This window comes from Onychomys torridus, chromosome 13 (genome assembly GCF_903995425.1).
Source record: "Onychomys torridus chromosome 13, mOncTor1.1, whole genome shotgun sequence".
Lineage (NCBI taxonomy): Eukaryota > Metazoa > Chordata > Mammalia > Rodentia > Cricetidae > Onychomys > Onychomys torridus.
In genome coordinates, this window is record NC_050455.1 from 1,111,015 (window position 1) to 1,138,729 (window position 27,715).

The window sequence follows — 27,715 nt, forward strand, 5'->3', positions numbered from 1 at the left end:
ACAGAGAATGATGTATTAGGTTACTTAGCTGGTTACTGATGAGAAGAAAACTTGAATATGGTTCTTATCATTATTGAGACTTATTATACTAGTCCTTGTCAGACTAGAATAATAACAGAACTTCTGGGAGGTGTTTATCAGGTTACACTGCATAAAACCCAGAAAACAAGTTATTTATTATTATTCTCTTGCTTAGAAGTCAGTGAATTCTTTAAAAAAAACCAAAAAAACAAAAACCCAAACCAGTGTTCATCTACACAGCATCACCATAAGAACTTAACGGCCCTTTGGAGATTTGTGGATGAATGTTATAGCATTCTTTCAAAGTCAATTTCCAATTTAGTTTTATTTTTGTTTCTTGCCTCAAATTCACCGTGGATCCCAGGCTGGCTTCAAGTTCTCAGCAATCTTCCTTCCTCAGTCTCCTGAATCCTAGGTTTGTATGTGTGCACCACTACATTCAGCTTCCACAGGTACTTCTCAAGTCAACCACTCCTTGTCACCCTGGCAACCAAATGCACTGCCACTTAAGACATTCCAATTGTGGCCCAGCAAAGCTCATGTCCATCTCTCTAAGCTCCCACATCTTAGCAGTTCCAACATTGTTTGTCAAGTCAAATTCTTGGCTGTGAGTCCCTAAAAATCATAAAGGAAGTTTATACTACTGAGAGAATGAAAATGGTAGACATTATCATTCCAAAAGGAATAGAAAATGGCAAGGAAGGACTGACTGGACCACAGTACGAATGAAACACAGCAGGGAAAGCGCTAGTCCTGCATGCTTCCTGCCTGGTACAGAGTATGTGACGATGGAATGATGAGCGCAGACAAGCTGGGCCCTTACCCTGTGTCCATGGCATTTGCAGCCCACGGCCTCTGTCTTGATCTGGCTTCATTTCCCACTTGCAGCTTTCCATATTCCTCACATTTCCAAATCCTGGCATCTCATTACACATTCAGTCTTTAACCTCCCAGCTTTGTGCATCACCCTCTCAAGGATTTTCTGCAGAGACCACTGCCCTGTTACACACTGTCTGCTCCTCACCACACACAAAATTATTGCTTTGGAATTTAACAAGTTTTATCCTGGAAGATAAAAATAAAACTCTTGCATATTGTGTGCCTGTAATCAGCATCACATGAACCTCAAGTCTGCTAACATCTCAAATGATAATAAGATTACCGTGGACCACAGTTGCATAAGAGGTTGAGCATGGTAAAGTAGATCCTGGGGAAACCACCTCCTAGTTGGCCCTATGAGAACAAGAACCCTAGAAGAATTCTCTTCCTCTTCTTCTTCCTTTATGTATTTTTCTTTCTTTTTTGGTTATTTTGGTTTTTTCAAGACAGTGTTTCTGTGTGTAGCCCTGGCTGTCCTGGAACTCTCTCTGTAGAACAGGCTGGCTTCCAACTCACAGAGATCCTCCTGCCTCTGCCTCCTGAGTGCTGGGATTAAAGGTATGTACCACCACTACCTGGCCAAGTATTCTCTTCTTAAGATAAAATATTTCAAAGAGCTTACTTTGTCATATCTTTGAGCTTGCCATAGGTAGGGTCCGGCAGTTCAAGCATGCCATGAAGGCATCTACTCTAGTGTTTCAGTGCAAAGTGACTGGCCTCCTTAACAGCACTGGTCTCTCCAGAAACCATGCTGCTTTTACTCCCAACTTCACATTGGTTTCTCTAACTACTCTTCACTTTGCGGGGAGGGTGTCTTTCTCCTCTGCTTGTTTTCCCCCAAGTCTCATAAAAAATGGAGCTAGCAGCTGGGCAGTGGCGCACGCCTTTAACCCCAGCACTCGTGAGGCAGAGGCAAGCAGATCTTTGTGAGTTCAAGGCCAGTCTAGTCTACAGAGTGAGTTCCAGGACATCCATGGCTGTTATATAGAGAAACCTTGTCTAGAAACAACCTTCCCCACCCCAAATGCAGCTAGCAATAACCATGTTATGTCCTGAATATTTGGCTGCCTTTTTTAAAATCTCAAGACACAGACTAAGTTCATTGCCAGAACATAACACAGTTTCCAACAGAGTCCTTGTTTCCATCTGAAATCACAGTCAGAGTCTGTCCACATTTTTATCAGCACTAGCGTCATCTGAGCTCCTAACAGAATCACCCATTGATACCGAGACTGCACCATCCTAAGCTTTCTAGACCAGATAGCCAAGTTTTCAAATTTCTCCCGAAAACTAAGTCCAAGGCTCAAAAACCCAATAGGAAGGTTTTGTCGCAGCAACCACCACACTCCTGGTACCAAACTTCTGTATTAAATTTTCTCATTATTTTGACAGAACATCTAAGAAAACAACTTAAAGGATGAACGATTCAGTGGTTTCAATTCATCATGGAAGGGGGGTGGCAGATTCTATCATGGTGGCCAGGAAGGATAGTGGGAAGGAGTAGGAAAGGGTGAGGGAGATAAGGAGAGAGAGAGAGAAGTCCAGACTGACCGACTTTCTCCCTTTCCCCACAGCCTCTGGAATGGACCTATATTCTGAGTAGGTCTTTCACCCTTAGTTAATTTTCTCTAGACCTGTCCTACAGTGTGCTACTCATTTCATAGGCACTTTTCCATTAGATCAAGTTGACAGTCAAGATCAACTTTTGTAGTACATGTAATATCTTACAACATGGTTCACAGGTTTTTGTTTTGTTTTTGGTTGTTGTTCTGAGGTTGAGGTCTCACTGTGTTGCCCAAGTTGGCCTTGAATTCCTGAGCTCAAATGATCCTCTTAGCCTCCCAAGTAGCTGGGAAGAAAGATGCTGCACATCACCATGCCCGATTCAAGTTACAGATTTAATTATCAAATGCAGCAGTGATGTGGAAGAACTCCTATCCTAGTAAAGACTAAATAGAAGTTAGAGTCATGATTTAAGTTTAAAATGATATTAATAATGGTACTTCTTTGTAAAGCCTGCCTGTCAAATATGCAGACAGAATATAGCCTATCTGTGCCATGACAAAACTAAATATCTTTTCTTTTTTGTATTTTGTTTTGATTTTTGAGACAAGGTTTTACTGTGTAGCACTGGCTGTCCTGGAACCTAACTCTAGCCCAGGTTGGCTTCGAACTCAGAGATCCACCTGCCTCTCCCACCCTAGTATGGGGATTAAAGTTATGCACTACCACTGCCCACCTAAATCTCTTTTCATGACAGAAAAACAAGTATCACTGTTTTTGTTGTTTGGGGTGGTTTGACTAAGAATAGCCCCCATTGACTCATATGTTGGAGTGCTTGGTTCCTAGGTGGTGGAACTGTTTTGGGAAGGATTTGGAGGTATGGCCTTGTTGGAGGAAGTGTGTTACCAGGGGTGGGCTTCACATCAGGCCCAGTCTTGCTTTCTTTGTCTGCTGCCTTTGAATCAGAAGCTCTCAGAGCTGCTGCTGTCTGACTGCTGCCATGCTCCTTACCATGATGGTCATGTACTCACCCTATGAAATAGTTAGCAAGGCTCCAATTAAATGCTTTCTTTTATAGGTTGTCCTGGTCATGGTGTCTTACACCAACAGTCTTACAGAACAGTAAGATCTCACCCCCAATGCTGTACTGGGATTGACCTAGGACTTCACACATGCTAGGTAAGAACTATAACCACTTAGCTTTATCTCCAGACTATATTGGTTAATTTGTAAAGAAAATGTATTTTGCATTATTAAATGATAGACACAGCTGGATGGTGGTGGTGCACACCTTTAATCCCAGCACTCATGAGGTGGAGGCAGGTGGATCTCGGAGTTTGAGGCCGACCTGGTCTACAGGGTGAGTTCCAGGACAGCCAGGGCTCTACAGAGAAACCCTGTCTCAAAAAACCAAAACCAAAACCAAAACCAAAAACCAAAAACCAAAAAAAAACCCCCAAAAACCAAAAAACAAAACAAAACAAACAACCAACCAAAACAAACAAAAAAGATATACATTAATATCTATTGGTGTTAGAATATAGTGAATATAAAAGTTGTTATAAAATAGAATGTTGGTGGCTAGAGAGATGGCTCAGTGGTTGAGAGCACTCCCTGTTCTCCCAGAGGACCCAAGTTCAGTTCCCAGAACTCATGAAATGACTCACACCTGCATATAATTCTAGCTCCAGGGTATCTGATACACATACTAACACATATACATAAGCAAATAAAAAAATTATACAGTATACTAATTTGGGCTGGAGAGATTTTACTATGATCTTATATTAACTGCAAAATTAGTTTCAATAAAAATATGCTTTTCATTATAAAATAGGAAATGGTTCTTTTTCAAGTTGAGGCTTGTTGTTTCAATTTACTTACCAAGAGATTCTCTCCTGCCACTCCTCTGTTATTAAAAACCACACACCTAAAAATGAGGAAAGCAATTTTGTTATTTCTCCACACAATTCTTCCTAGTGATATACTATTGAGATCCTCTTACTGACACTATCCTACAGCATTAAAACAGTAAAAAAGTTGGACCAGGGATGTAGCTCAGTTGGAGTGCATGCCCAGCATGCACGAAGTCCTGGGTTCAAATGCCAGTACTGTATAAAGTGGTTATGGTTATGTATGCCTACAATACCAGCACAAGGGGAGCAGAGGCAGGAAGATCAGAAGTGCAAGGTCATTTTTTTTTTTTTACCTTTGTAGCAGAAGAAAGTTTGAAACCATCCTAGGAGAGATGGAGACCCCGTCTCAAAACCAGGCTGGGAGATGGAGACCCTGTCTCAAAACTAGCCTGAGAGATGGAGACCCCATTTCAAACATCTGCCAAAACAGACTGAAAAAAAAAAAAAGATGTTTTAGGGACTCTGTGATGGCTTAGCTGGTAAAGGCACTTGCTGCCAAGCCTGATTTGGGTTCAATCCCATGACCCACAAGGTTTAAAAAGAGAACAGACTCTTGCAAGTTGTCCTCTGAGCCTCACACAAGCACAATGGTGTAGGAACACACACACACACACACACACACACACACACACACACACACACTGCAATTAAAAATGCCTGTAATAGTATAATATTTTAACACCAAGCAGTAGCATTTTGGTAGTCCAAAAATGTTTAACAATTCTCTCTAAATGACTACAAATCCTTATTTTTTGGCAGCACTAGAGACTGAACACAGGGCCACATGTTTGTTAGCAAACATTCTTACCACTGACTAATATCACCAGTCCTATGTAATAGTCTTGTTACTTTTTCCTGCTAAAGAGTGTATAGTTTATATTTTCTATACATATATGCCTCTGATAAGCATTTTCAAAACAATTTTAAGTCAAATTTATATATTGTTTCATATGTCTTCTCTACATTGTTTTTATAGCACAAATAAGAGTTTATCCATATATTAGAGAACAACTCTTATTCCTCAAGGTTCAGCAAACACAGAAATCAGAATTTAAAAAAATTACTTCAGTCAAGTATGGTGGCGTATGCCTTTAATCCTAGTACTCAGGAGGCAGAGGCAGGAGCATCTCCATGAGTTTAAGGACAACCAGAGGTATATAGTGAGACCCTGTCTCAAACAAATATCTACTTTATTTTTAATTATGTGAATGACTATTTGTGGTGGTTTTAAAAAAATTGCCCCCAAAGGGCGTGGCACTATTAGGAAGTATGGTGTTGGAGTGCGTGTGGACTTGTTGGATGAAGTGAGTCACTGTGGAGGTGGACTTTGAGGTTTCATATATGCTCAAGCCATGCCCAGATCACTTCCTGTTGGCTGTGAGTCAAAATATAAGAACTCTCAGCTCCTTTTCTAGCACCATGTCTGCCTGCTTCCCACCATTATGATAGTGGACTAAACCTCTGCACTGTACGCCACCCCAATTAAATGCTTTCCTTTATAAAAGTGGCCATGGAGGGCTGGAGAGATGGCTCAGCGGTTAAGAGCACTGATTGTTCTTCTAGAGGATCCAGGTTCACAGCAATAGAAACTCTAACTAAGACACTATGTATCTAAGTGGGATGGGCACATGAGTGCTGGTGCCTTTGGAGGCAAGTAATGGGAATCAGATCCCCTGGGGTAGGAATTACAGTGAGGCACAATTTGGGAGCTGGGAACAGAACTCTGGTCCTCTGCAAGAGCAACAAATACTCTTAGCTCCTGAATCATCTCTTTAGGCCTTAAGATTTTTTTTTTTTAAAAGAATCTTATTTGTTTCCGTGTATGCTGAAGGATGTGGAAAATATATGAAGTAGGAATTCAGCTGATTATGACAAAGCCAGACCTGAAGGAGTTAGGAACTCTTCCAGAGGGTGAGGCCAAGGCTCAAGGAGTCTTGGTGATTATTGGCTTTTGATCATTAGCTGTTTCCTACTATCAATTTCTCATGTGCTATTGTGGTTTTTCCATCATTCATTGGGCACAATTTCCCCTATACAATTAAAGTATTTGTATAACTTTCTCCAACTGTGCAACATCAGACACTGTCAAAATTCCTAATTTCTGGCCTTTCTGTAATTATCGTCATTAGTAGCATCCAGCCAGGACCATCCCCAGACAGATGGATGAAAGTGTCTTATCTGAGGTACCTCACAGATTCTCTAAGAACAGACTTAAGCATCCAGACTCTGTTTGAGAAGGCCTGGCGGATGTGCTAATTAAGCATAACTTTCTCCTTTCCAAAGTCTCATCTCTAGTTTTAGATCCACCCTTAACAATTAACAATTAACTCAGAACTGAAGGGTTCTCACTTACAGGTACATCTAGCTGTGATGGAAGTTGCCTAGCCACGGAGCACACTCGCCAAAAATTGTAGGAGCAAAGATAGCTTGGAGAGATAAGGATCAAAGGTATAAAAAGGCAGTTTTATTTTCAGAGGTGGGATGGAGAAGAGAAAAGAGAAGATGAGGAAGAGCCGGATGGGGAAGAACAAGATGAGAGAGAAGGAGGTGGGGGAGGGGCTGAGATGAGAAGGAACTAGATGGATGAGAACCTAGCTGGGGCAGAACTCAGATGAGAGAATTAAGATAGCACTTAGAGGTCAGCAGATAAATGCAGAGAAATCAGGCAAGAGAGGAGCTGGGCGTGAGAGCAGACTAGAAGCTGTATAGAGAGAACTGACTCAGAAGAATACAGTGTGTGGACTAAGGGGTTTCGTGTACGTAGATTCATTTACTATCGTCAAAGACTAGATTATAAGCTGGTTGTAGATTCTTCTATGGACCCTGGGAGAGGACTATCAAGGGGCTGGACTCAAATAGCCTTCAATATGTGTGTGTGTGTGTGTGTGTGTGTGTGTGTGTGTGTGTGTGTGTATTTACCATGGTATTAAGTATGGGAGTTAGAGGACAAATCTGTCCTTCCCTTCTGTCATGTGGGTCCTGAGGATGAAAATCATGTCATCAGGCTTGGTGTCAAGCATATTTACCACTTAGCCATCTCACCAAACCAAGACCAGGATTTTATACATGGTAAAATCATTACCACTGGTAGTGCTACAAATGCCCGATAAGGTGGACTAGAACACCAATACACTACTGCTTAGTGTTAACAATTATATACATTATATATTAACACATATATAGTATATATTACAACTTTTGGACAAAATCTTGACTCATACCTAGATAGGCTCTTATGGATTTAGTAAATGTATATATGTGTGTATATATTTTCATGCCAATTAAAATTCCTTTTCTGTCTGTTTACCTATGCAATCAAGCCTGTGTAAGATCCCAAGTTTCTTCTTTTGGAGTACTGTGAGCATTGTGCAGGTTCAGAGCAGGGATAAGCTAGTAGTCCTCTAGGACATGCTCAATTCTGACTAACCTCTCAGGGTGTTAGGATTCAAGGCACACCACCTCCACTGAAGGTGGTGATTTAGATCTGGTTATTAACTTATTTATTTATCCTGTCATTGGTTTTTACATCTGAAGTGCTATCTACAGAATTTTTAGGTCTAGCTAAAAAGAAATAAATAAATGGTTAAAAACCTCAGAAATCAGGCTAAGCAGATGGCTCAGTCTAGTAAAACCCACATAAAAGTCAGAGTAATGCAGCACACTTGTAACTCCAGCACTATGGAGGCACAGACAGAGTTCTCAGGGCTTGCTGGCCTGTGAGTCTCAGGCCAGTGGGAAACTGTCCTCAAAGAATGAGGTGAATAGTAACTGAGCCTCTAAAAGCATGTGCACAAATGTGTACACACACACTTATCCACTAGCATCCCTATATGTATGTGCACAAATGTGTACGCACATGTATCCACTAGCACCTCTATATGCATGTGCACAAATGTGTACATTTACCCATATGTGCACGTGCATCTACCAGCACAAAAATCTAATTTGAGAAAACAGTAATATTACATCATAGCTAGGTGTGGTGGCACATGCCATTAATCCCAGCACTTGAGAGGTGGAGGCCAGCCTGGTCTACATAGAGAGTTGCAGGCTAGCTAGGCTACACAATGAGGCTTTCTCCACTGATTTTGTTTTAAGAGATGGGATCTCTGGACTGGAGAGATGGCTGAGAGGTTAAGAGCACTGGCTGCTCTTCCAGAGGTCCTGAGTTCAATTCCCAGCAACCACATAGTGGGTCACAACCACCTGTAATGAGATTTGGCACCCTCTTCTGGCCTGTAGTGCAGGCATACATGTAGGCAGAACACCATATGCATAATAAATAAAGAAATCTTTAAAAAAAACCTTTTCCAGGCTGGTCCTAAACTCAGGTTGAAGTCACCCTCTGCCTCAGCTTCCCAACTAGCTGGATTGACAGGCACATTCAACTATACCTGGCTTTCTTCTATCTTAGCTCCCTCCCCCACTCCACCCAAAAAGAATGTGAAGACAGACTAGATATAAATAAAATGTAAGTTGGCCACTAAGATTCACTTGCATAAGCACCTAAGCCACGTGTGTGACCTTGAGCCTGAAGCTGCTAGTTATGTAAGAACTGCTTTAGGGAGCAAACATTAAGGACAGAGTCAAATGGCTTATGGAGTAAGATGTCATATGACTGCAGTGTGAGAAGGCCACAAGGCTAGAGAGGGGAGAGGAAAAGATGGTTTGCAAATGCATGCAAAAGCAACTTATCCACCTGGGACTGTCCTCCAAGCTGCAGACCGGGCAACCACAGGAAGTGGATTACAGCCTGGGTCTCCTGTTAGAGGGGAAACTGACTTGACCTCTCCATCTCTGTCACAGCTCTCCCCTGCTAGTCTGGATGTGGGCAGAAGGGTAAGGAGGGATGAGGAACTGCCCAGCCAGGCTGCCCTCTCTCCACCAGCTGGTGAGAGGTGGTGACAAGCCCATTAATTAGCACTCTCCAAATAATTTTTTTTTCCATTTGCCCAAATGACTTTAAATGGTGTGCACATAAAAAAAAAAAAAATGGGGCTGCTAAATGTTCCTCCTGCATATTTTAACTATTTAATGTTTCTTCTCAAAGAAAACAGAAACAAGGAGAAGACATACCAATGAACACACCTGGTGTGAAGAGGGCTGGGAGGTGGTGTGGTGGATGAGAATGACCTCCACAGACTCACGTGTTTGAATGCCTGACCCCTAGTTGGCGGAACTCTGTGGGAAGGATCAGGAGGTGTGGCTTGTCAGAAGAGGTGTGTCACTGTGGGCAAGACTGAGGTTTCAGAAGACTCACACCATTCCCTATAGCGAGCTTTCTTGTCAGACTATCCTTGGACTGCCAGCCCACAATAGTGACCCAGAAACTATTATTAATTGTAAAAGCTCGGTCCTAGCTTACACTTTTTCTTGATTAGATCTTATAACTTAACCCATTTTTTAAAAAACTCTATGTTCTGCCATGTAGCTTGGTTACTTCTTCTTAGTATGGCATATTGTTCTGAGTCTGCTCGCAAAATTGTGCACCAAGATTCTTTCTCCCAGTCTCTCTGCCCAGAAGTCCTGCTTATTCTCTTCTGCCTAGTTATTGGCCATTCAGCTCTTTATTAAACCAAGCAGGGGTTGGGGATTTAGCTCAGTGGTAGAGCCCTTGCCTAGCAAGCACAAGGCCCTGGGTTCAGTCCCCAGCTGGGGGGGGGGACCAAGCAGAAGGTACCTTGGGCAGAGACCCATCATTTACAGTGTAAACAAATATTCTGCAGCAATTCCCAGTGTGCTCTCTGCCTCCTGCTGTGGTTTGAGATGGGAGCACTTAGCTGTTCCTGCTGCTATGCCTTTGTCCCACCACCATGGCCTCTAAGCTCAATCAAATGCTTTCTTCTCTAAGTTGCCTTGGTCAAGGTGTTTCATTATAGCAATGGAAATATAATTAACACAGAAGTTAACCTCAGTGATCAAGAGCTCACAGTGCCTGTGCAGAGGACTTGAGTTTAGTTCTCAGAACCTACATCAGGCAGTTCACAACCACCTACAACCCAGCTTCAGTGGACATGATGTTCTCTGGCCTCCATGGGTATCTGCACACATGTATGCAGACACATATTTTAAAAAATGAATCTTAAAAAGAAATCTGGTATAAAGAACTTTCTGCAACAAGAGAATACATTAACCACAATTGCACATGGCTTGCATATGCCCCCTAAGGGTTCCTGTGTGGGAATTTAATTGTGAGGTGTTAAGAGATTAGACACTTAAACCCATCTTCATAGGTGGGGCCTTTGGGAGATGATTGGTATTAGACACAGTCATCCAGGTGTATTCCTACTATTAAAGAAGAGTGAAAGATAGGACACACATGTGAGTGCTCCATATCTCTCACCATGTAATACCCTGAGCCATTTTAGGACCCAGCCAGAAGGAAAGTTATTATCATGTTCAATACCTTGATCTTGGACCTCTGGAAAGCAAATCAAAATAAACCTCTTTTCTCTATAAATATCCAGCCTCAAGTATTTCATTATAGTAATGCACCAGGGAAGCAGATTAGTTTCTCTAATGAAGGTTAAGGAAAAGGCAGGGAGCTAAGTATAACCCAAGGTTTTTTAATCATCAACACTATAGGTGTTTTGGTTAAATGACTCTTTGTTATAGGGCTGCCACATAGATTATAAAATGTTCAGTAATATCTCTGGTCTATACCAACTAGAAGCCAGTGTTGTGGAATATTATTTTAAGAAGTGTTACATTTGATTATACTGTGCAACATTTGTTTAATGATGCAAAGATGTGTTGCATTTGTTCAACTCTGTGAAGCTGTGTTACTGTGCCTGTCTAAAACACCTGAAGGTCTAATAAAGAATTAAACATCCAAAAGCAAGGCAAGGGAAATGATAGGCAGGGCTGGAAGGCAGAGAGAATAAATAGGATAAATCTGAGAGGAGCAATAAGAAGAAGAGAGAAAGAATAAGGAGAGGAGGATGCTAGGGGCCAGCCACCCAGCCACCCAGCCAGCCATGGAATAAGAGTGAAAGTGAGATACACAGAAGTAAGGGAAGGAAAAGCCCAGAGACAAAAGGTAGACAGGATAATTTAAGTTAAGGAAAACTGGCCAGAAACAAGCCAAGCTAAGGCCAGGCATTTATAAGTAAGAGTAAAGACTCCATGTATGATTTATTTGGGAACTGGGACCCAAAAAAGCTAGGAGTAAAAAGCAAAAACAACCAACAACAAGCCAGTAAAAATGCCCCAGGCACAATAATCAATAATGTTCTCAGAAGTGGGGAAATAGTTCAGTGGTAGAAACTTAACTGTCACATGTGAGAGCCTGGTTCTGTCCTAGCACTGTTTGAAAAAAAAAAATCTCTAGATGTTGCCACATGTTCCTTAGTGCAAAACTTCCCCTTGCTTGTAAAGCACTGTTACCATGAATAACAGTGGACCAGAGAGTCTGGATCTGCTCAAGGTACCAGAACACAAGTGGGCTTTTCTACTACACACACCAGACACACTTAGGAGCAGACTATCAGTCAGGTTCCCAGGAAAGGAAACGAGAACAGAAAACTGAAATTTGTAAGATAAACAGATTTTATCTGACAGTCTTAGATATTTTCTAGCTCTATTACCACCAGCTGGTTGTTTGTTTTGTGAGACAGGATTTCTCTGTGTAGCTCTGGATGTCCTGGAACTCTCTCTGTAGACCAGGCTGGCCTGGAACTCAAAAACTCAACTGCCTCCTGGAATTGAAACCATGTGAGTCCATGATCCCACTGAATGTAAAGGACAAGGAAGCCACTTTTGCCATGGTATTGATGACTGCAGACACAGTTGAGAAGGAGGGACAGAGGCTTCAATGTGTGCTGTCAAGCCTGACACCCTGGATTGGATCCCTGGGACCCATGTGTCAGAAGGAGAGAAACAATTTCCACAGCTTGTCCTCTGACCTCCATGCATACACAAAACAAATAAATAAAATACAATGATAAAACATAAAAGTAGAAGCAGCAATCAGAAAGCAGTAGAGTGAGAGGAACCTTTAGGAATGAGTGCATTCCAGGTAACAGGCACTGTGACTGTTTACCACCTTGACAGAGCATGTTTTACATACTTTACAGGATTACTAATATTAGAATGACCCATTCATTCAAAACCTTCATGAAACAGAATCTAAACTAAAAAGCAAATCAAAGCCTCTAAGAGCTAAGAGAGAAACAAAACAGCAATATACAAACAAAACAGCAACACACAAAAAATAGCAACACACAAACAAAACAATAATACACCAACAAAACAGCAACACACAGAAAAAAAACAGTGACACACCAACGTCCTCCAAGGAACACCTTCAGTGCGACTGAGGGGCGATGAGCCATACTTTCAGCTGACAACAGAGCAGTAGGACATGACAAGAGGGGCACAGAAAGGGAAGCTTCAGGGTTCAGCAGAACTGACATAGTGATCTAGTGAGTGTAATGACGATACAAGGTAAGAGTGTAGAAGCTGTCCTAAGGCTAGGGAAGGAAGATGCTATCTCAGCTAAAACATGGCTATTGTGGTGGTTTCATTGAGAATGGCCCTATAAGTGCCTATGTTTTAAATGCCTGGTCCCCAGTTGCTGGAACTGTTTGGGAAGGATCAGGAGGTGTGGCCTTGTTGGAGGTGTGTTAGTGGGGATGGGCTTCACACCAGACTCAGTCTAGCTCCCTCTGCCTCCTGCTTGTGGATCAGATGAGAGTTCTCAGCTACTGCTGCAGCACCATGCCTGCCTGCCTGCTGCCATGCTCCCCACCCTGATTATCATGAACTAACCCTTAGGCCACCAATGAAATGCTCTTTTTTAATAAACTGCTTGGTCATTTGTGTGTCCTTATAGCAACTGAACAGTAACTAAGACAGTGATCTAAAGGATAATCAATGCACACAGTGTGTGTCTTTATGTGTATGCTGGTGCCTCAGGAGGCTAGAAAGAGGGCATCAGATCCCTCGAGTTGGAGTTATAAGCCATTGTGAGCTACTGATGCAGGTACAGGGAACTGAACTCAGTCTTCTGCCACAGCAGCAAGCACTCTTAACTGCTGACTCTCGCTCCAGCCCCAGGTGCGGAGCTCTAGTGCCAGGTTAGAGGAGATGGCAAGGACTGTCGGGGCAGGGCTCCTCAGGCCACCCCTTCCATAGAACAGTAACATAAACTCTCACAGTGTAAGAAGCAGGTAGAGAACAGCAGCCAAGTAGGCAGGAGCTGAAAGCCAAGCGGACAGAATGAAACGGCATTGCGGGAGGGGTCCCTCTTCAGTTTTGTGAGGAGTGGCAGTAGCTGGTATTTCCATTGCAGACAAAAATCCAGTAGAAGTACTTCATCTTATGATCTCGAAGAGTATAAGGCCTGGGGCTATTCTAGCTGGAACAGGGAGCGCAGAGAAGAGCTCTAAACTCTAGATGGGAACTGGGCCCCAATCTCCACATCACTCCCCAGTGCCACCCTCCCCGGCAGGTTCTGAGCAGCAACTACACAGATGTTAGTGGCTGTTCATCACAGATGATACAGAGTTGAAGTCTGAGTTTAGCCAAGCTATCTGCTGACAGAATAAAGAAAAATCAGTATTATTCAGGAAAATATAACAGAATCCAGCCTTTTTATTTTTGTTTTTTCTTAGACAGGGTTTCTCTATGTAGCCCTGGCTGTCCTGAAACTCACTCTTTGTAGACCAGGCTGGCCTCAAACTCAGAGATCTGCCTGCCTCTGCATCCAAGTGCCACTGCCGCCTGGCTTGCACCCAGAATTTTTAAAATGGATCATTCACAACACAACTCAAAATTAGTGAACCACAAAAACAGAACCACATTCAAGAAATAAGACAACTGTCCCTGGTGTGGGCTAGATGGTAGAATCAAAGCTAACTTAGAACATGTGGGGTGTGTGTGTGTGTGTGTGTGTGTGTGTGTGTGTGAAGAATTAAAAAAGAAAGCCCCAGCAGAGGAACAGCACCTACAGAAACAGAAGTTTCTGAGGCTGGAGAGATGGCTCAGCAGTTAATAGCACTGGCTGCTCTTCCAGAGGTCCCGGGTTCAGTTCCTAGCACCCACATGGTGGCTCTCAGCCGTCTGTAACTATAGTTCTGGGATATCTGAAGCCATCTTCTGGCCTCCTCAGGCATCAGGCACACATAGACATACATACAAAATAAAGACAAGTACATCTTTTAAAAATGGAAATCCCAAGAGGCTGAGGATATAGCTAAGTGAGTACTTGGCAAGCACAAGGCCAAGTTCATTTCCCTAGCATCATAACAAACTGAACCTCACTTGTTTGTTTAATATAAAAAGAGGCAGGTGTGCTGGTACATGTCCTAGCACTCAGGAGGCAGAGGCTGCCAGCATATCTGTGAGTTCAGGCCAGGTTATCCTGGCCAACATAGCCATTCCCAGGCCAGTGAGGGCTACACAGTGAGATCTTGTCTACAAACAAACAAAAGAAAACCAAATAGTATCCACATACCTGCTACAAATGTAATTGAGACTCCAGAAAGAAATGACAGGAAGAATGAAGAAAAATGGAAGAACTAATATCTCAAAGCTTTTCAAATTTGATAAAATATGTACATTTATAGACTAGGGAAAGGGGGAAGTAATAGGAATTTAAAAGATAGAAACTAAATTATAAATGTTATACCTTAAATCTACCATAGCATTAATTGCATTAAATACAAAAGGACTAAAAATTCTAATTAAAAAGTAGAAACTGTTAGGCTAGATAAAACAAGGTCCATATATATAGTTCATGGGCTTTTGCTTGCTTTGTTTTTTGAGTCAGGGTTTCTCTATGTAATGCTGGATGTCCTAGAACTCTTTGAATAGACCAGGCTGTACTTGAATTCACATAGACCAGCCTGCCTCTGCCTCCAAAGTGCTGGGATTAAAGATGTGCACCACCATGCCTGGCTTGAGTTTACAGTTTCTGAGACAGTCTCTTGTAAACTGGATTTGAAATCACGGTGTAGGTGAGGACGATTCTGAACTTCTAAATCTCCTGCTTCTACCTCCCAAGTGCTGAAATTACAGTCTACTATATATGCTATTAAGTTTAAAAATAGAGACACTCTGAAAGTTAAATAATGCAAAAGCATCATGCAAACAATAAGCAAAAGAAACCTAGAGTAGTCATAATAACATCAGTTAATTATATATTCTGTGACATGAAATTAAAAATGTCTGACTTAGGCTCAGTGAAGGGACAACAGGCACTCTGTCAGACTACAAAGGTAAGCCCCTGAGATGTTCAAGAAGCAGGCCAAGGAGATGGATGATGAAGACAAGGCTTCCAAGCAGAAACAAAAGAAGGTGCAGAAAAGGTTCAAGAATTAGCACAAAGACGGAGGGAAAGGGCTCCCTGACTATAAGTGAGATAAAGAGCCAGGCAAGAGTAAGCCACTGTGGACACCTGAGATTACAGTGATGCTGGATTCATTTTTGTTTAAACACCTGGATTTCTCATCATAACTTCTTTTGCCATCTACAATGTGAGCTGTCTGACAAAACTGAACTGGGGTCCTCTGGAAGAGCAGTGAACACTCCGAACTCACTCCCGAATCATCTCTCCAGCATTACATTGCCTTGGTAAACAATATTTATGTCATTTGAAGAGTTATTTGTCATGAACTGAGCATCTAGACATCCAAGGGTATAAAAAGTTATCAAAGGAGTTTCATTTGGTGGTGCATACTGATAGTTCCAGATTGTGGAAGATGAAAGTGAGGGGCATCAGTGCTGATAACAGCTACAAAGAGAACTCAAGGTCAGCCTGGGCTACATAACACCCTGTGTCAAAAAATGAAGTTATTAGGGTTCATCAAGAATTAATAACATTCCAAACAGCCTAATAGAAACCACATAATTATCTATAGCAAATCTGTGAAGTTCAATCCTGATCTTGTTGCATACTAGCCATATAATTTTGGTTAAACTATGACTAAGTCATTAACGTAGCCTGGTAAATTTAAGGCCATCCTGGGTTATATGATGAATCTTAAGACGGTATGGCTACATAATTGAGACCCTGGTTCAAACAAAACATGTCCTGGAATTAGTTGTAATGAAATAAGATTGTATATAGTGCATAGTAGGGAGTCTATTACCGGCAATCAATCAACAAAGCTAATTTGAAAATTTCATTTCCAATTGACATAATTGTACAAATCAGCAGATGATACTGCATGATAATTCAATACATGTATCCAATGTGAATCATCAATTCAAGGTAATTAAGTGCTTCTAGTTCCTGACTTTCACCATTTCTTTGTGTTGGAGCCTTTCCAGGGGTCTTATCTAGTTATTTAAAAGACATAGAAGCTATTGTTGTAAACTACATATACCCATCCCCCACCAGAGCTACAGAACAGCAGGACTTATTTTTCTCTAACTGTATTTTGGAACTCTTTATTCAACTCACCACTTCTCTGTCCCCTTACCTCAAAGGCTACATTTAATTCCCACAAGCCAAAGTAGCAATTCTTGTTATCTTTGATGGGAGTTAAGGCTTAGTGGCCCCATGGCTTTAAAAACCAGAACAGCCAGTTACTATTTTGAGAATACAGTTTAATTTTTAGACACAATATATTTTAAACCAGTGTTTGCATGGATGAAAGTGTCAAACACTTCCCGCATGTGAGGAAAGAGAAAACCTCAAACACAGCTGCATCAAGACTGCTCTTTCATCACTGCAGCACGCAGAAGGCAGAGGCAGGGGGATCTCTGTGAGTTCCAGGCCAGCCTGGTCTGTAGAGCAAGTTCCAAGACAGCAGGGCTATACAGAGAAACCCTGTCTCAAAAAACAACCACCCAACCAAACACCCCCCCCCCCCCCCGCCCAAGAAACATACAAACAAAAAGACTACTTGTTCAAAGGCCATCTCATACTGTTTTATTGGAATTCCCTTTTCAGTCCAATCGCCTCTGACTTGAAATTTCACTCAGGAGCTTTTTAATGTTCTCACATTTTACCTGACTCACTTGCATTCCAGTCCAGGTCTCTATTCTTTTTACATATATTTTGTCAACTAAATATGTAGTCAAATTAGCTGAGTGCTCATAGGTAGCAGCAGCATCTCAAGACTTGGCAAGAAGTGTGGACTGTAGGTGATAAAGCAGCCAGCAGCCGCCCTGTCTCAGCAAGGCACATCCTTTCCTTTGGCTCACTCACTGCCTGCCAGGCATGCTACTCTGGGCTTGCCTGGAAGGTTTCTTTGGGTAATATTCTGCCCAGTGCACCTTATTTCTATCTGGCCCTTCTAGAATGATTAGGCTCTTCCAGAAGCCAGACAATGGCTCTCATTCATTCCCAAAGACTCCAAGAATAATACTTTCTAAATGTTTGTTCTTGGTGAACAGTCAATGTTATTTACAGACTACATGTGAGTCACATAATTCTAGGAAGTGGAAGGTATCCCTCTGCAAAGGAGAGAATGGAAGAGCAGACAGATCAGAGTAAGATGTTCCTGTAAGCTATATGTAGTTTGTAACCCAGCCAGAAGTTGAACTCCACAGACTCCACTCAAAGATCCCCCAACCCAGCTCACTGTTCCATCTTTGTTATCTAAGCTAACATTCAAGTCTCTCTTTCCAAAGAAGATGGGAGTTCTGAGTATAGAGTGTATCTGATGGGCATGCCAACTCTTACAATAAATCTCTGACCCTGAAAGGATTAAAGTTACTTTTGTTTTCACTTCTGTGTGTGTATGTGTTGGAGATGGAAGCAAAGCCTTGGGCATGCTAGGCAAGTACTTGGCCACTAGGACACACCTTAATCTCTGATGTGTATTTGACAGTGGATGATCTCACAATGGGATCACTTGTCAGTATCCATCATAATTATTTTTCTAGTCTATCATTACAGAATCTAAACTTTTCATCAGTGTTTTCTAATGTCCTTAACCTAGCTAGTTTCAAGAACAATAAGTTATAATTACCTTATTTTTTCACACTTAAAAATGTTATTTTTTACAAAAAATGAATTATCAAGACAAAAGTTTCTGATAACTTAAAATAATTTCTAGTCTAAAATGAGGGAGGCAGTCAAAACAAACTCCTGTTTCCACAGACCCATTTTCCTTAGTTCAGTTTCCTTGTTCTTCCTCCCTTGGAGGCACCTGCAGATTGTCCCAAGGGAGGACATTGTCCCTCTAATGATGCTGGAAATGTCACATCATTGACACCTGTGATATCATGCTCACCACATCCCTAAATAAAACCTCAAACAGAAAAGTGAAGACACACTTGAAATATTTAACCTATTTAAACCATTTCCCAAGTGACTCTCTCTCCTTGTTGCCAATAAGTGGGTTCTGCAGTGAATAAAAGGCCATTGTCCTGTCAGACCACATAACAAAAACAGTGCTCCCTCTACATAGGAAAAAAAAAGTAGTGAAATATGTTTCAAAATGTAAGTCTTTTTTTTTTTTTTTTTTTTTGGAGCTGAGGATCAAACCCAGGGCCTTGCACTTGCTAGGTGAGCGCTCTACCACTGAGCTAAATCCCCAACCCTGGAGCTTCGGTCCTTAGCTAAATACATACATACATACATACATACATACATACATACATACATACATACATACATACATAAAAAATGGTAAGCTCCAGATTCAGGGAAAGAACCTGCCCACCCCTGAAAAAAAAAAAAAAGAAAAGGAGAAGAGACAGAGAGTGACAGAGAAAAACACCCTTATGTCAGCTTCCAGCTTTCACATGTGCACACATGGGTAAGCACGTTTGAATCTACACATATGTACATCATATACATGCCATAGAGTTAAAGTGTTCATCAGCGCCTCACAAAAATATCAATAAAACAACAACAAAAACAAATTCAAACAACAACAAAGCTTGGCTTGGGGAACATGTGTGATGCATGCTTATGCATGCCCTGCTCATGTGCACACATGCAGACAAGCACGCACACGCACATACACACACACACACACACACACACACACACACACACACACACACACACACACACACAGTGTGCCTGGGCTCTGGGTAGTGATGTTGACCAGACAAGTTGTGACTGCCTACTGAACTTTCAGGACAAAGATATCTATGCCTTACTTTTACCCCTCTGGGGCTGAGTATCCATCCCAGGGCTTCATATATGCTAAGCCAAGTGCTCCAACACTGGGATACCCTGCAGCCCAACTTGGATTTTGTTGGGGCCATTGTTAGTCTGGGTTTTCTGCCACTTGCAGCCAGTTCTGGGCCTGCACACTTCCCTGTTTCTGCATGTGCTGTCACTGCAACTAGACTATAGGCTCCTGGGGAATATAAGCTACTGCACAGCACCAAAATACTTAAATGATTGACCTAGATTTCCACAAACTTGTTATTACATAATTCTGGATGGGTCACTCTTCAATATTATCTGGGGGTGGAGCATAATGATAAAGGACTGAAAAGGCCAAGGTAAAAGCCTCCAGATTCAGTCAGAATCACTGTTTTTCCCTTGTTTGTGTTTTAGTTCTGGAAATCAACTCAGAGATGGGAAAAAGATTTAAGAAAAAGATTGTTCAGATACAAATACTACCTATTAGGCTATGCTACTACATGTAGATTTCTTTTATTATGCTTTTTTCAAACTTCGTTTTCTTGATGAATGTTTCATTATGTTGCTCAGGATGGGCCCCAAACTCCTGAGCTCAAGTGATCCTCCTGCCTCAGCCTCCTGAGCAGACAGACAGACTATAGGTATGTATGTCACAAATAGAGATTTTATGTGTGTGCGCGCACGTGTGTGTGTGTGTGTGTGTGTGTGTGTGTGTGTTTGCCACAGTGTGCACGTGGAGGCCAAAGGACAACCTCTAGTGCCAGTCTTCAAGTTCTACTTTGTGTGACACAGGGTCTCTGTGTCACCTTTTTCTCCTCTGTAGGCCAGGCTAGCTGGCCCATGATCTCCTGGGGCTCTCCTGTCTCTACTCCCATGTCCTAGGGGGAGTTATAGGATTACAGACACCTGTGCTATACCTGTGGCATCTGAATGTTTATTTTTAAACATGGTCCTGAAGGTTTCCAACTCAGGTCCTCATGCTTTCATGGCAAATGGTCTTTATCATCATAGCCATTTCCCCAGCTACTGAATTGAGATTTTTAAAGAAGCCAGCATGGGAGTTAGAGAGATGGCTCAGCAGTTATGAGCACTGGCTGTTCTTCCAGAGGACCTGGGTTTGACTCGGCTCAAAACCATCTGTTAACTCCAGTTGCAGGGGATCTGATACCCTCACACAGACATACATGCAGGTAAACACAGACATACATGAAATAAAAAATTTAAAAAATCTTAGATGATGAAGAAGGAGGAGAAGGAGGAGGAGAAAGAAGAAGAAACAGGAGAAGGAAGAGAAGAGGAAGAGGAGGAGGAAGAAGAAGAAGAAGAGGAGGAGGAGGAGGAGGAGGAGGAGGAGTAGCACTTGGACAACTGAGGCAGCCTCAACTACATATTGAGTTCTAGGCTAGCCTAGGCTACGAAGTGAGACCCTGTCTCAAAGAAAAAGGGCTTTTTGTTATTAGAGGGAACTACTTGTAACATGAATTCTAATTGGTCTTTTAATAAAAAAAACTAAAAAAACAAAACAAACAAACAAAAAAACTGGAGCTAGAAATTGGGGTAAATACTGAAAGATTTACTGAAAGAGAGAAAAGAACAAGCCACCTCTCACCTCTAGGACTCCTCAGCTGAAAGACTTCAGTTCCTGTCTCCTCATGCCTTATACACCTTTCTCTGCCCACCTGTTTCATTTCCTGTCTCAACTTTCCTAGTGCTGGGATTAAAGGTGGGTGATTCCCAACTATTGGGATTAAATGAGTGTGCCACCACTGCCTGGCTCTGTTTCTCTCCTAGACTGAGTCAATCTCATGTAGTCCAGGGTGGTTTTGAACTCACAGAGATTCAGACAGATCTCTGCTTCCTGAGTGCTAGGATTAAAGGTGTGTGATCACTGCCTGGCCTCTATGTTTAATCTAGTGGCTTGTTCTGTTCTCTGATCTTCAGGCAAATTTATTAAGGAACACATTATTAGCACCACAACTACCCTTTTCCTCGTCTTCTGATTTCCATAGGATACTTCTAAACTTACTGTGGCCTTGAGACCTTTCTTACTTCATGTACCCTCCAGGAAACATTTGTCTCAACAGACTGATAAAATGGGAAAGAATTTTTCTGGTTCAACAAAAGTCTCCTCCAAGAGGACATTTTGCAACCATAGTGCTGTGAAGATGGTCACTGAAAGCAGGTCTAAATACCTTTGAGCTAGTTAGAACACTTTTACTCATAATTATCTTAACCTAAACTTTGGCCCACTTTCCTTTCCATCAATCACTGATTTTGAATGAGTAGAAAATGTGTTTACATTGACCACAAATCCTTTGGTTTCATCCATCCACAGGCTGGAGTTAGATTCTCTCTCATGACTCAGTATCTTACTAGAAGCATCAGATCCCGGGTGACCTGACAGACCTCACGCTCCCACCCCAAGTCCTCTATGCAAGTTAGTGAGCGGAGCTGACACCTTTGTGTCACATGGATGCTTACCTATGCAGAGACATTACAGCGATGGCCACATGCTCCTGAAAAGAGACGAGGTGTGCCTTGTGTTTCTAAATTATAAAAAGTTTCTGCTCTGATTAGACTAGAAGATGACAGAAAGAAGACAAACATTTTCTAAAGACTCCTGTGTGCAGACAAGCACTGCACACAGTCCAACTGAGCGCTGACAAGAGAGGGGACTGTGATGGGGTGATTCAGCTAGCTGCTAGGACCACTCCGAGTGGCAGTCAGCATCAGAGTCAGGCTGAACCCTAAATCCCATCTCAAAGAAGAGGAGCTTTTGTTATCAGAGGGAACTACCTGTGACGCAAATTCTAATTGGTCTTTTAATAATAATAACAATAATAATAATAATAACAACAACAATAATAATAATAATAATAATAATAAAAACTGGAGCTAGAAAAATCTGTCTCACCATATTACAAAGCCTTCCTCAAGCCCTGTCACCTGCCAGATCCCAGCCACACCCCCAGTAGTTTAAGCTCCTTTGCTTTCTGTCAAGCTTCCAGATTTACATTTTATTTCAGTGGTCTTGAAACTGCCTGTCCTTTCTGTAATCATCCACAATGCCTGCTGGGACTCTGCGATGCCTATATCACCTGCCTTGGTTTCGTCAGCAGACCAACACAGAAGTAACACTGTGGGAGCTCTCAGCTTGGGCCTCTGAGGCCCTGACAGCTTCTGCTTTTACATTCAGTAATCTCTCTTCTACCAAAAGTACTGCCCAGGGTAAACCTGAGGGCAAATGAGGCATCACAACAGTGGAGCTGAGTGGTCCCAGAGTCCCCAAGCATGCAACCATCTTAACAGCTAACCACATATGCACAAACATTCTAGTTAAGACTGAATTTAGCAACCTTAACCCAAACTGCCAGCCCCTACCCTGAGCAGAATGGCTGCTTTAAACTGCTAACCTTTGGGAGGGTTTGTTAAACGGCAGAAGTGAACCGATACAGCCTCTCTGACTTAGGTTAGAGATTTGAAATTTTTTTCTCTCAAGGCTCTATTTGTTAAACTCAGAATTTCTTTGTGTTCGTGTGTGCATGTGTTGCATGTACTTGTTAGGAAGGATGGGTATGTGTTGGTGCATGTATGTGGAAGAAAGGTTGACGTAGAGGTCTTTCTTCAATCACTATCTGCTTCACCTTTTCAGAAAAGGGTCTCTAAGTAGGCCTGAAGCTCATCAATCTGGGTAGACTGGCTGGCTTATGAGTTTCAGGACTTGATTTCCTCCATTATTTCCAGTATTGGGGAGACAGGCACATACCACACTGTCTAGCTTTTTAAAAATATTTATTTATTTTTATTTTATGTGTGTGTTAGTTTGCATATATGTATGTATGTCATGTTGCATGCCTGGTGCCCATGGAGGTCAGAAGAGTCTGGAAACTACACAGCAGAGAGCTGCCATGTGGGTGCTAGGGACTAAATCCGGTCCTCTGCAAGGGCAGCCAGTGCTCTAACTGCTGAGCCACCTCTCCAATTCCTAGGCTCAACTTTCATGTGGATTCCGAGGATCTGAGCTCAGGTTCTCATGTTTGCTGGGCAGGCACTGTATGACTGAGCCATTTCCTCAGCCAGACCAGACTCTTGGCAGCTAGAAATAAATGGGACTACGTCCCAAGGGCACAAAGAGTTTACTGACAATAGCCTGTTCTTTCCTCCTCCTTCCTGCCAAGGCCAGTCTGACCCAGCCTAGGACACTTCACACTCAGGCTGAAACACTCCAAGTCTTGTGTGCATAGAACCCTGGGCTAGGTCTCCATAATATCCTGAACCTAGAGTAGTGACAAATGTGTAATTAAATCCTCTGAGGTGGAGGAGGAGGACCAGAAGTTCAAGGCTTCCCTTGATTAGCTCTTTAAGCTGCTGACAATAAACTGGCCCAGCCTTCTCCTCACAAGGTCCCTAGGAAAGTACAGGTTTTCATATTCTTTGTGACTCCTCATAATTCCTAGTACAAGCCTTCCCTAAATTTTGGCTACATAGTTGACTTTGAGGTTAGCTTGGGCTACATGAAATCCTGTCTCAAAACTGGAATTGGGAGGTGGCTTTATAGACCCCACCATTTTAGCATGACCAAGTTTTAGATGTAAATTAGAAACAAGCTTCAATCTAAGTGGATGTTGTTTAAAATGGAATAATCGTGGGTTTCTGTTACTTCTTAGCAAACCCCAAGTCTACAATAAATACTTTGAGCTTCTGAGAGAATGATATTTTATGGCCATAAGAGGCTTTGTCTGTAAAAGACCAGAGTTAACTTGTCAAAACAGAATTTTCTATTATGACATTTCCCTCTTTACACCAAAGTGTCATACAAATGAGCATTCCCAGTTTAGAAAAAAAGAGTTGACTCTAAACACAAGTCACAGAGTGTACCACTGCAACATTACCATCAGCTAAAAGACCAACACACAAAAAACAGTACCTTTCATAACAGCCTGCTTTAAGACACGAGAGCTCAATCTGAAATGTAAAGCTGCCAAGTCACTTGGAAAAATTAAATTGTACCTGGTGGCCAAGTTGAATAATTGTTGTTTAAAAACCGCTATGGTATCAGCTGGCCACTAGCCATGTGCACCTGCAAATTCAGGTGGACAAAAAAGAACTGATCGCCTGTGGAAAACCAAGGATGACCTACAAGCTAATGCTGAACATTTTCACACTTGGATCTAAGTCAGACAAATAAGATGAACAAACCTAAGGCCCCAATTCAAAGTGTGACAGGAGAGCCCCTCTGTACACTCTCAGGAGTGTGGAACTGCTATTCTGAATAGCATCTCTCTTGCAGGGTCTACTACTTCTCAGGTGTGGGTGTATGTGGGGGAGATAACACTATCAATTCTCAGGTGGTTCTAATACCATTTGCTCATTTACCTAAGCTTGTTGTACGAGCTGATCACTTAGGAAATGGAGACAAAGAGGAATCAGAATTAAGTAATAATTTAAGAGATTGCTTAATTTATGGATGAGGGAGTGTGAGTGTGTGTATTTGAAACATACACCTAAGGAAAGAAATCTTTGTTTTTTTGAGGCAGGGTTTCTCTGTAGCCCTGACTATCCTGGAATTTGCTCTGTAGAAGAGGTTGGCCTTCTCAGAGATCCACCTGCATCTCCCTCACGAGTTCTGGGATTAAAGGTGTTCAACACCATCTTGGGGGGAAATTTTTTGAGGGGGGACAGGGTTTCTCTCTGTGTACCCTAATGGCCTGGAACTTTCTACAAAGATTAAGCTGGCATTGGACTCACAGAGATCTACCTGCTCTGTTTCCCTAGTGCTGGAATTAAAGGCTTATGCCACCCACGAACTCACTCAGCCTGAAATATTTATATGTCAGTAAGAACTAAGTGAAAAGTGGGAAATAATCTTTCACAGGTACCTGTATCCTAGTTCTTTGCTGAGATGGATCATATGAAGGATGTAGGATTCCTTGCTTGTTCCAGTGAGGCCAGGCAACAGCAAGATAGTAGGTCTGGTGCTGGCATCCATATAGCACGAACTGTTATTGTTATCGGACCAGTCCAGTGAGATCTGTCCTCCATCTGCCGTTTTAATGAGTTCACTGAAAGCAACCGTTCCAAGGGCATTACTGAGTAGTGGTTTAAGGTGCATTGGTGTTTTCATTCTATAGATGTGACATTACCTGGTCATCCCAAAATAACTTACCCACATTCACATATAGATATCTGTAAGTTACTTTCTTTTATTACAAAACTATTATCAAGATTAATACCATATTTCCAATAAAAGTAGGTAAAAAATGAACTTCGGAAGGGGATAAATCAGGGTAACCGGGGTGTGTGTGTGTGAATGTGGTCAAAATACATTATATACATGCACAAAATTATCAAAGAATCAATAAATCGTTTTTAAAATGAACTTAAAAAAGAATAAAAACTTCAAAGAACTTCAAATATTTGGGTGGGAGTGTGGTAGAGCACCTGCCTAGCACAAGGCCTTGGATTCATCCTCGGTATCACACACAGAGCTCTTCATATGTTCAGTCACTTCCTTATTACTTTCGCACACTTAGCATTTAACCCCATTGATTGAGGCCATTCTGGGTAAATCCGGTGCTGACTTGTTCTCAATGAAGCAGCCCTCACTGGGCTGCAGTACCTGCAAAGTGTGCTTCTTGAATGACTTGTCCCATAGCATCTATAGGCCCCAGAAAGACCAGATGACTCAGGGAAATTAGTAATAGACACCTTTTACACCTCCTGGTTAGATATGTCCCCACCCACATAGGCAACACCTCAAAAACCCATGTGCTTGTTACTAGGAGCCCTGGTGTGGGTAGACACATAGAACCCGAACCCCTCTGCCAGGATCCTCACCACCCGACATTAGCGCATCTCATCAAGGTGTCTAGGTCCTCAAGGACAAACTGGAAATGACAAATTGGAAAATAGTACCCCCCCCCAAGAAAAACCCCACAAAGTTCTTCTCACATTCCAGAAATAAGCTAGGGCTTCCATTCTGCTTGTTTACATCAGGATGGAAAAGGGAAAAAGAAAAAAGGCTGGGAGGAGCAACACCTGGACAGTTTCCTGAGCTGGAGGAGGGTGGGCAGGCAGGGCATCCCTCCTGTTTTCTTCTCTTTACGTTCTGTTATTTTGCTAGCCACAGATGTGCTTAGAACTGGATGTGGGAATTAAAACCTGTGATTTGGAAGATATGTCTCAAATAGACATTCACTTACTTCCTGTACTGCACCAGGGGCTTGGCAGTGATGAAGGGTCTCAGCAGTGTCTGTCCGCGGCTCTCCCAGCACCATACGGTCGGGTAATAGGTTTCTGTAACCACGGGACAGTGGTCCTGGAGGAAGCGGCTGAAACTCTCACCTCCAGTCACTAACTGGGGTTTCTGCCGGAAGAAGCAGCATCGGTGAGGGGTCCAGAACAAAGTTTACGGCGGCCGTAAACCAGCAACCAGCGGATTTATCGTGTCCCCACCCGCAGGCCGCACGCGAACCCTCCGATTCCATCTCCCCGGAGACTGACGCACAGAAGCCACAATCACAACAGTCCCAAGATGCGCTCAGTGGCATCCCAGAGGACACGCGAACTGAGCGCCGGGTGTCCTCCCCGAAGTACCGCAGCTGGGCTGGCCGGTCGGGGGCAAGGGCCGCCGGGAGGACCTGGTGGCAGGACCTTGAACCGTGGCAGGCGGCTAGTGTCGCCCGCGCGCCCTCGGAGCAGCCCCGGGGCCCGCCACGCTCCGTCGCCCCCGCCCCCGGCTCACCTTGGCAATGCTGCTCAGGTAGTAGCAGGCGTAGGCGACGCTGAAGCCCAGGATCAGCGACAAGCCCACGCCCGAGCCGAAGAAACCGACGCGGACCTGGTGCTCCAGGTAGAGCGCCAGCTCCCGGGACAGCACCCGCAGGTCCATGGCCAGGCGCTGCATAGCGCGAGCGCGGCGCAGCTGCAGCGGAGGCCGGCCTGCGGGAGCGCCGGGACCCGCGGTGCGGGGAAGCGGCGCCGGCGGGGCGGAGCGCAGCCTCGGCCAACCGCGGCCCGGGAGGCGTGGCCCGCCCCGCCCCGCCCGCGAACCTTCCCGACGCGCTGGACCGCCCGGCGGAGGTGGACCCCCGGTGTCCCTGGAGTGCCCAGAGCGAGCGTGTGAGCCCTGCAGAAGGAACAGGCCGGCCACCACCTGCCGCCGTGAACTTGAAATAGATAGACTCGGCCGAGCTCGGGACGCAGCGGTTTGCAGAGAAGCGGGCACTTGCTTCCGATTCCAAAGTTGAAGCGGAAGGAGAGTGTGCACTACATTGGCAGAGAATCCTCTATCCTACTGGAGCTTGCTTCCCTAGGGAAACTATCCTCCACCACCCCCACC

General features: G+C 43.1%; 1 protein-coding gene across 1 annotated transcript in view; it reads right to left on the minus strand.

The window, feature by feature from the left end:
• Abhd3 (abhydrolase domain containing 3, phospholipase) overlaps window positions 1–27,360 on the minus strand; it is a 45,159-nt gene extending 17,799 nt beyond the window's left edge. The window contains exons 1-4 of the mRNA XM_036205099.1: window positions 27,119–27,360; window positions 26,577–26,740; window positions 25,254–25,436; window positions 4,288–4,333 (exon numbers count right to left, since the gene is read on the minus strand). Of these exons, the coding sequence (XP_036060992.1) occupies window positions 4,288–4,333; window positions 25,254–25,436; window positions 26,577–26,740; window positions 27,119–27,280 (555 nt within the window). The 5' untranslated portion in view covers window positions 27,281–27,360. The remainder of the gene's footprint in view (window positions 1–4,287; window positions 4,334–25,253; window positions 25,437–26,576; window positions 26,741–27,118) is intronic.
• Between the last annotated feature and the right edge of the window lie 355 nt (window positions 27,361–27,715).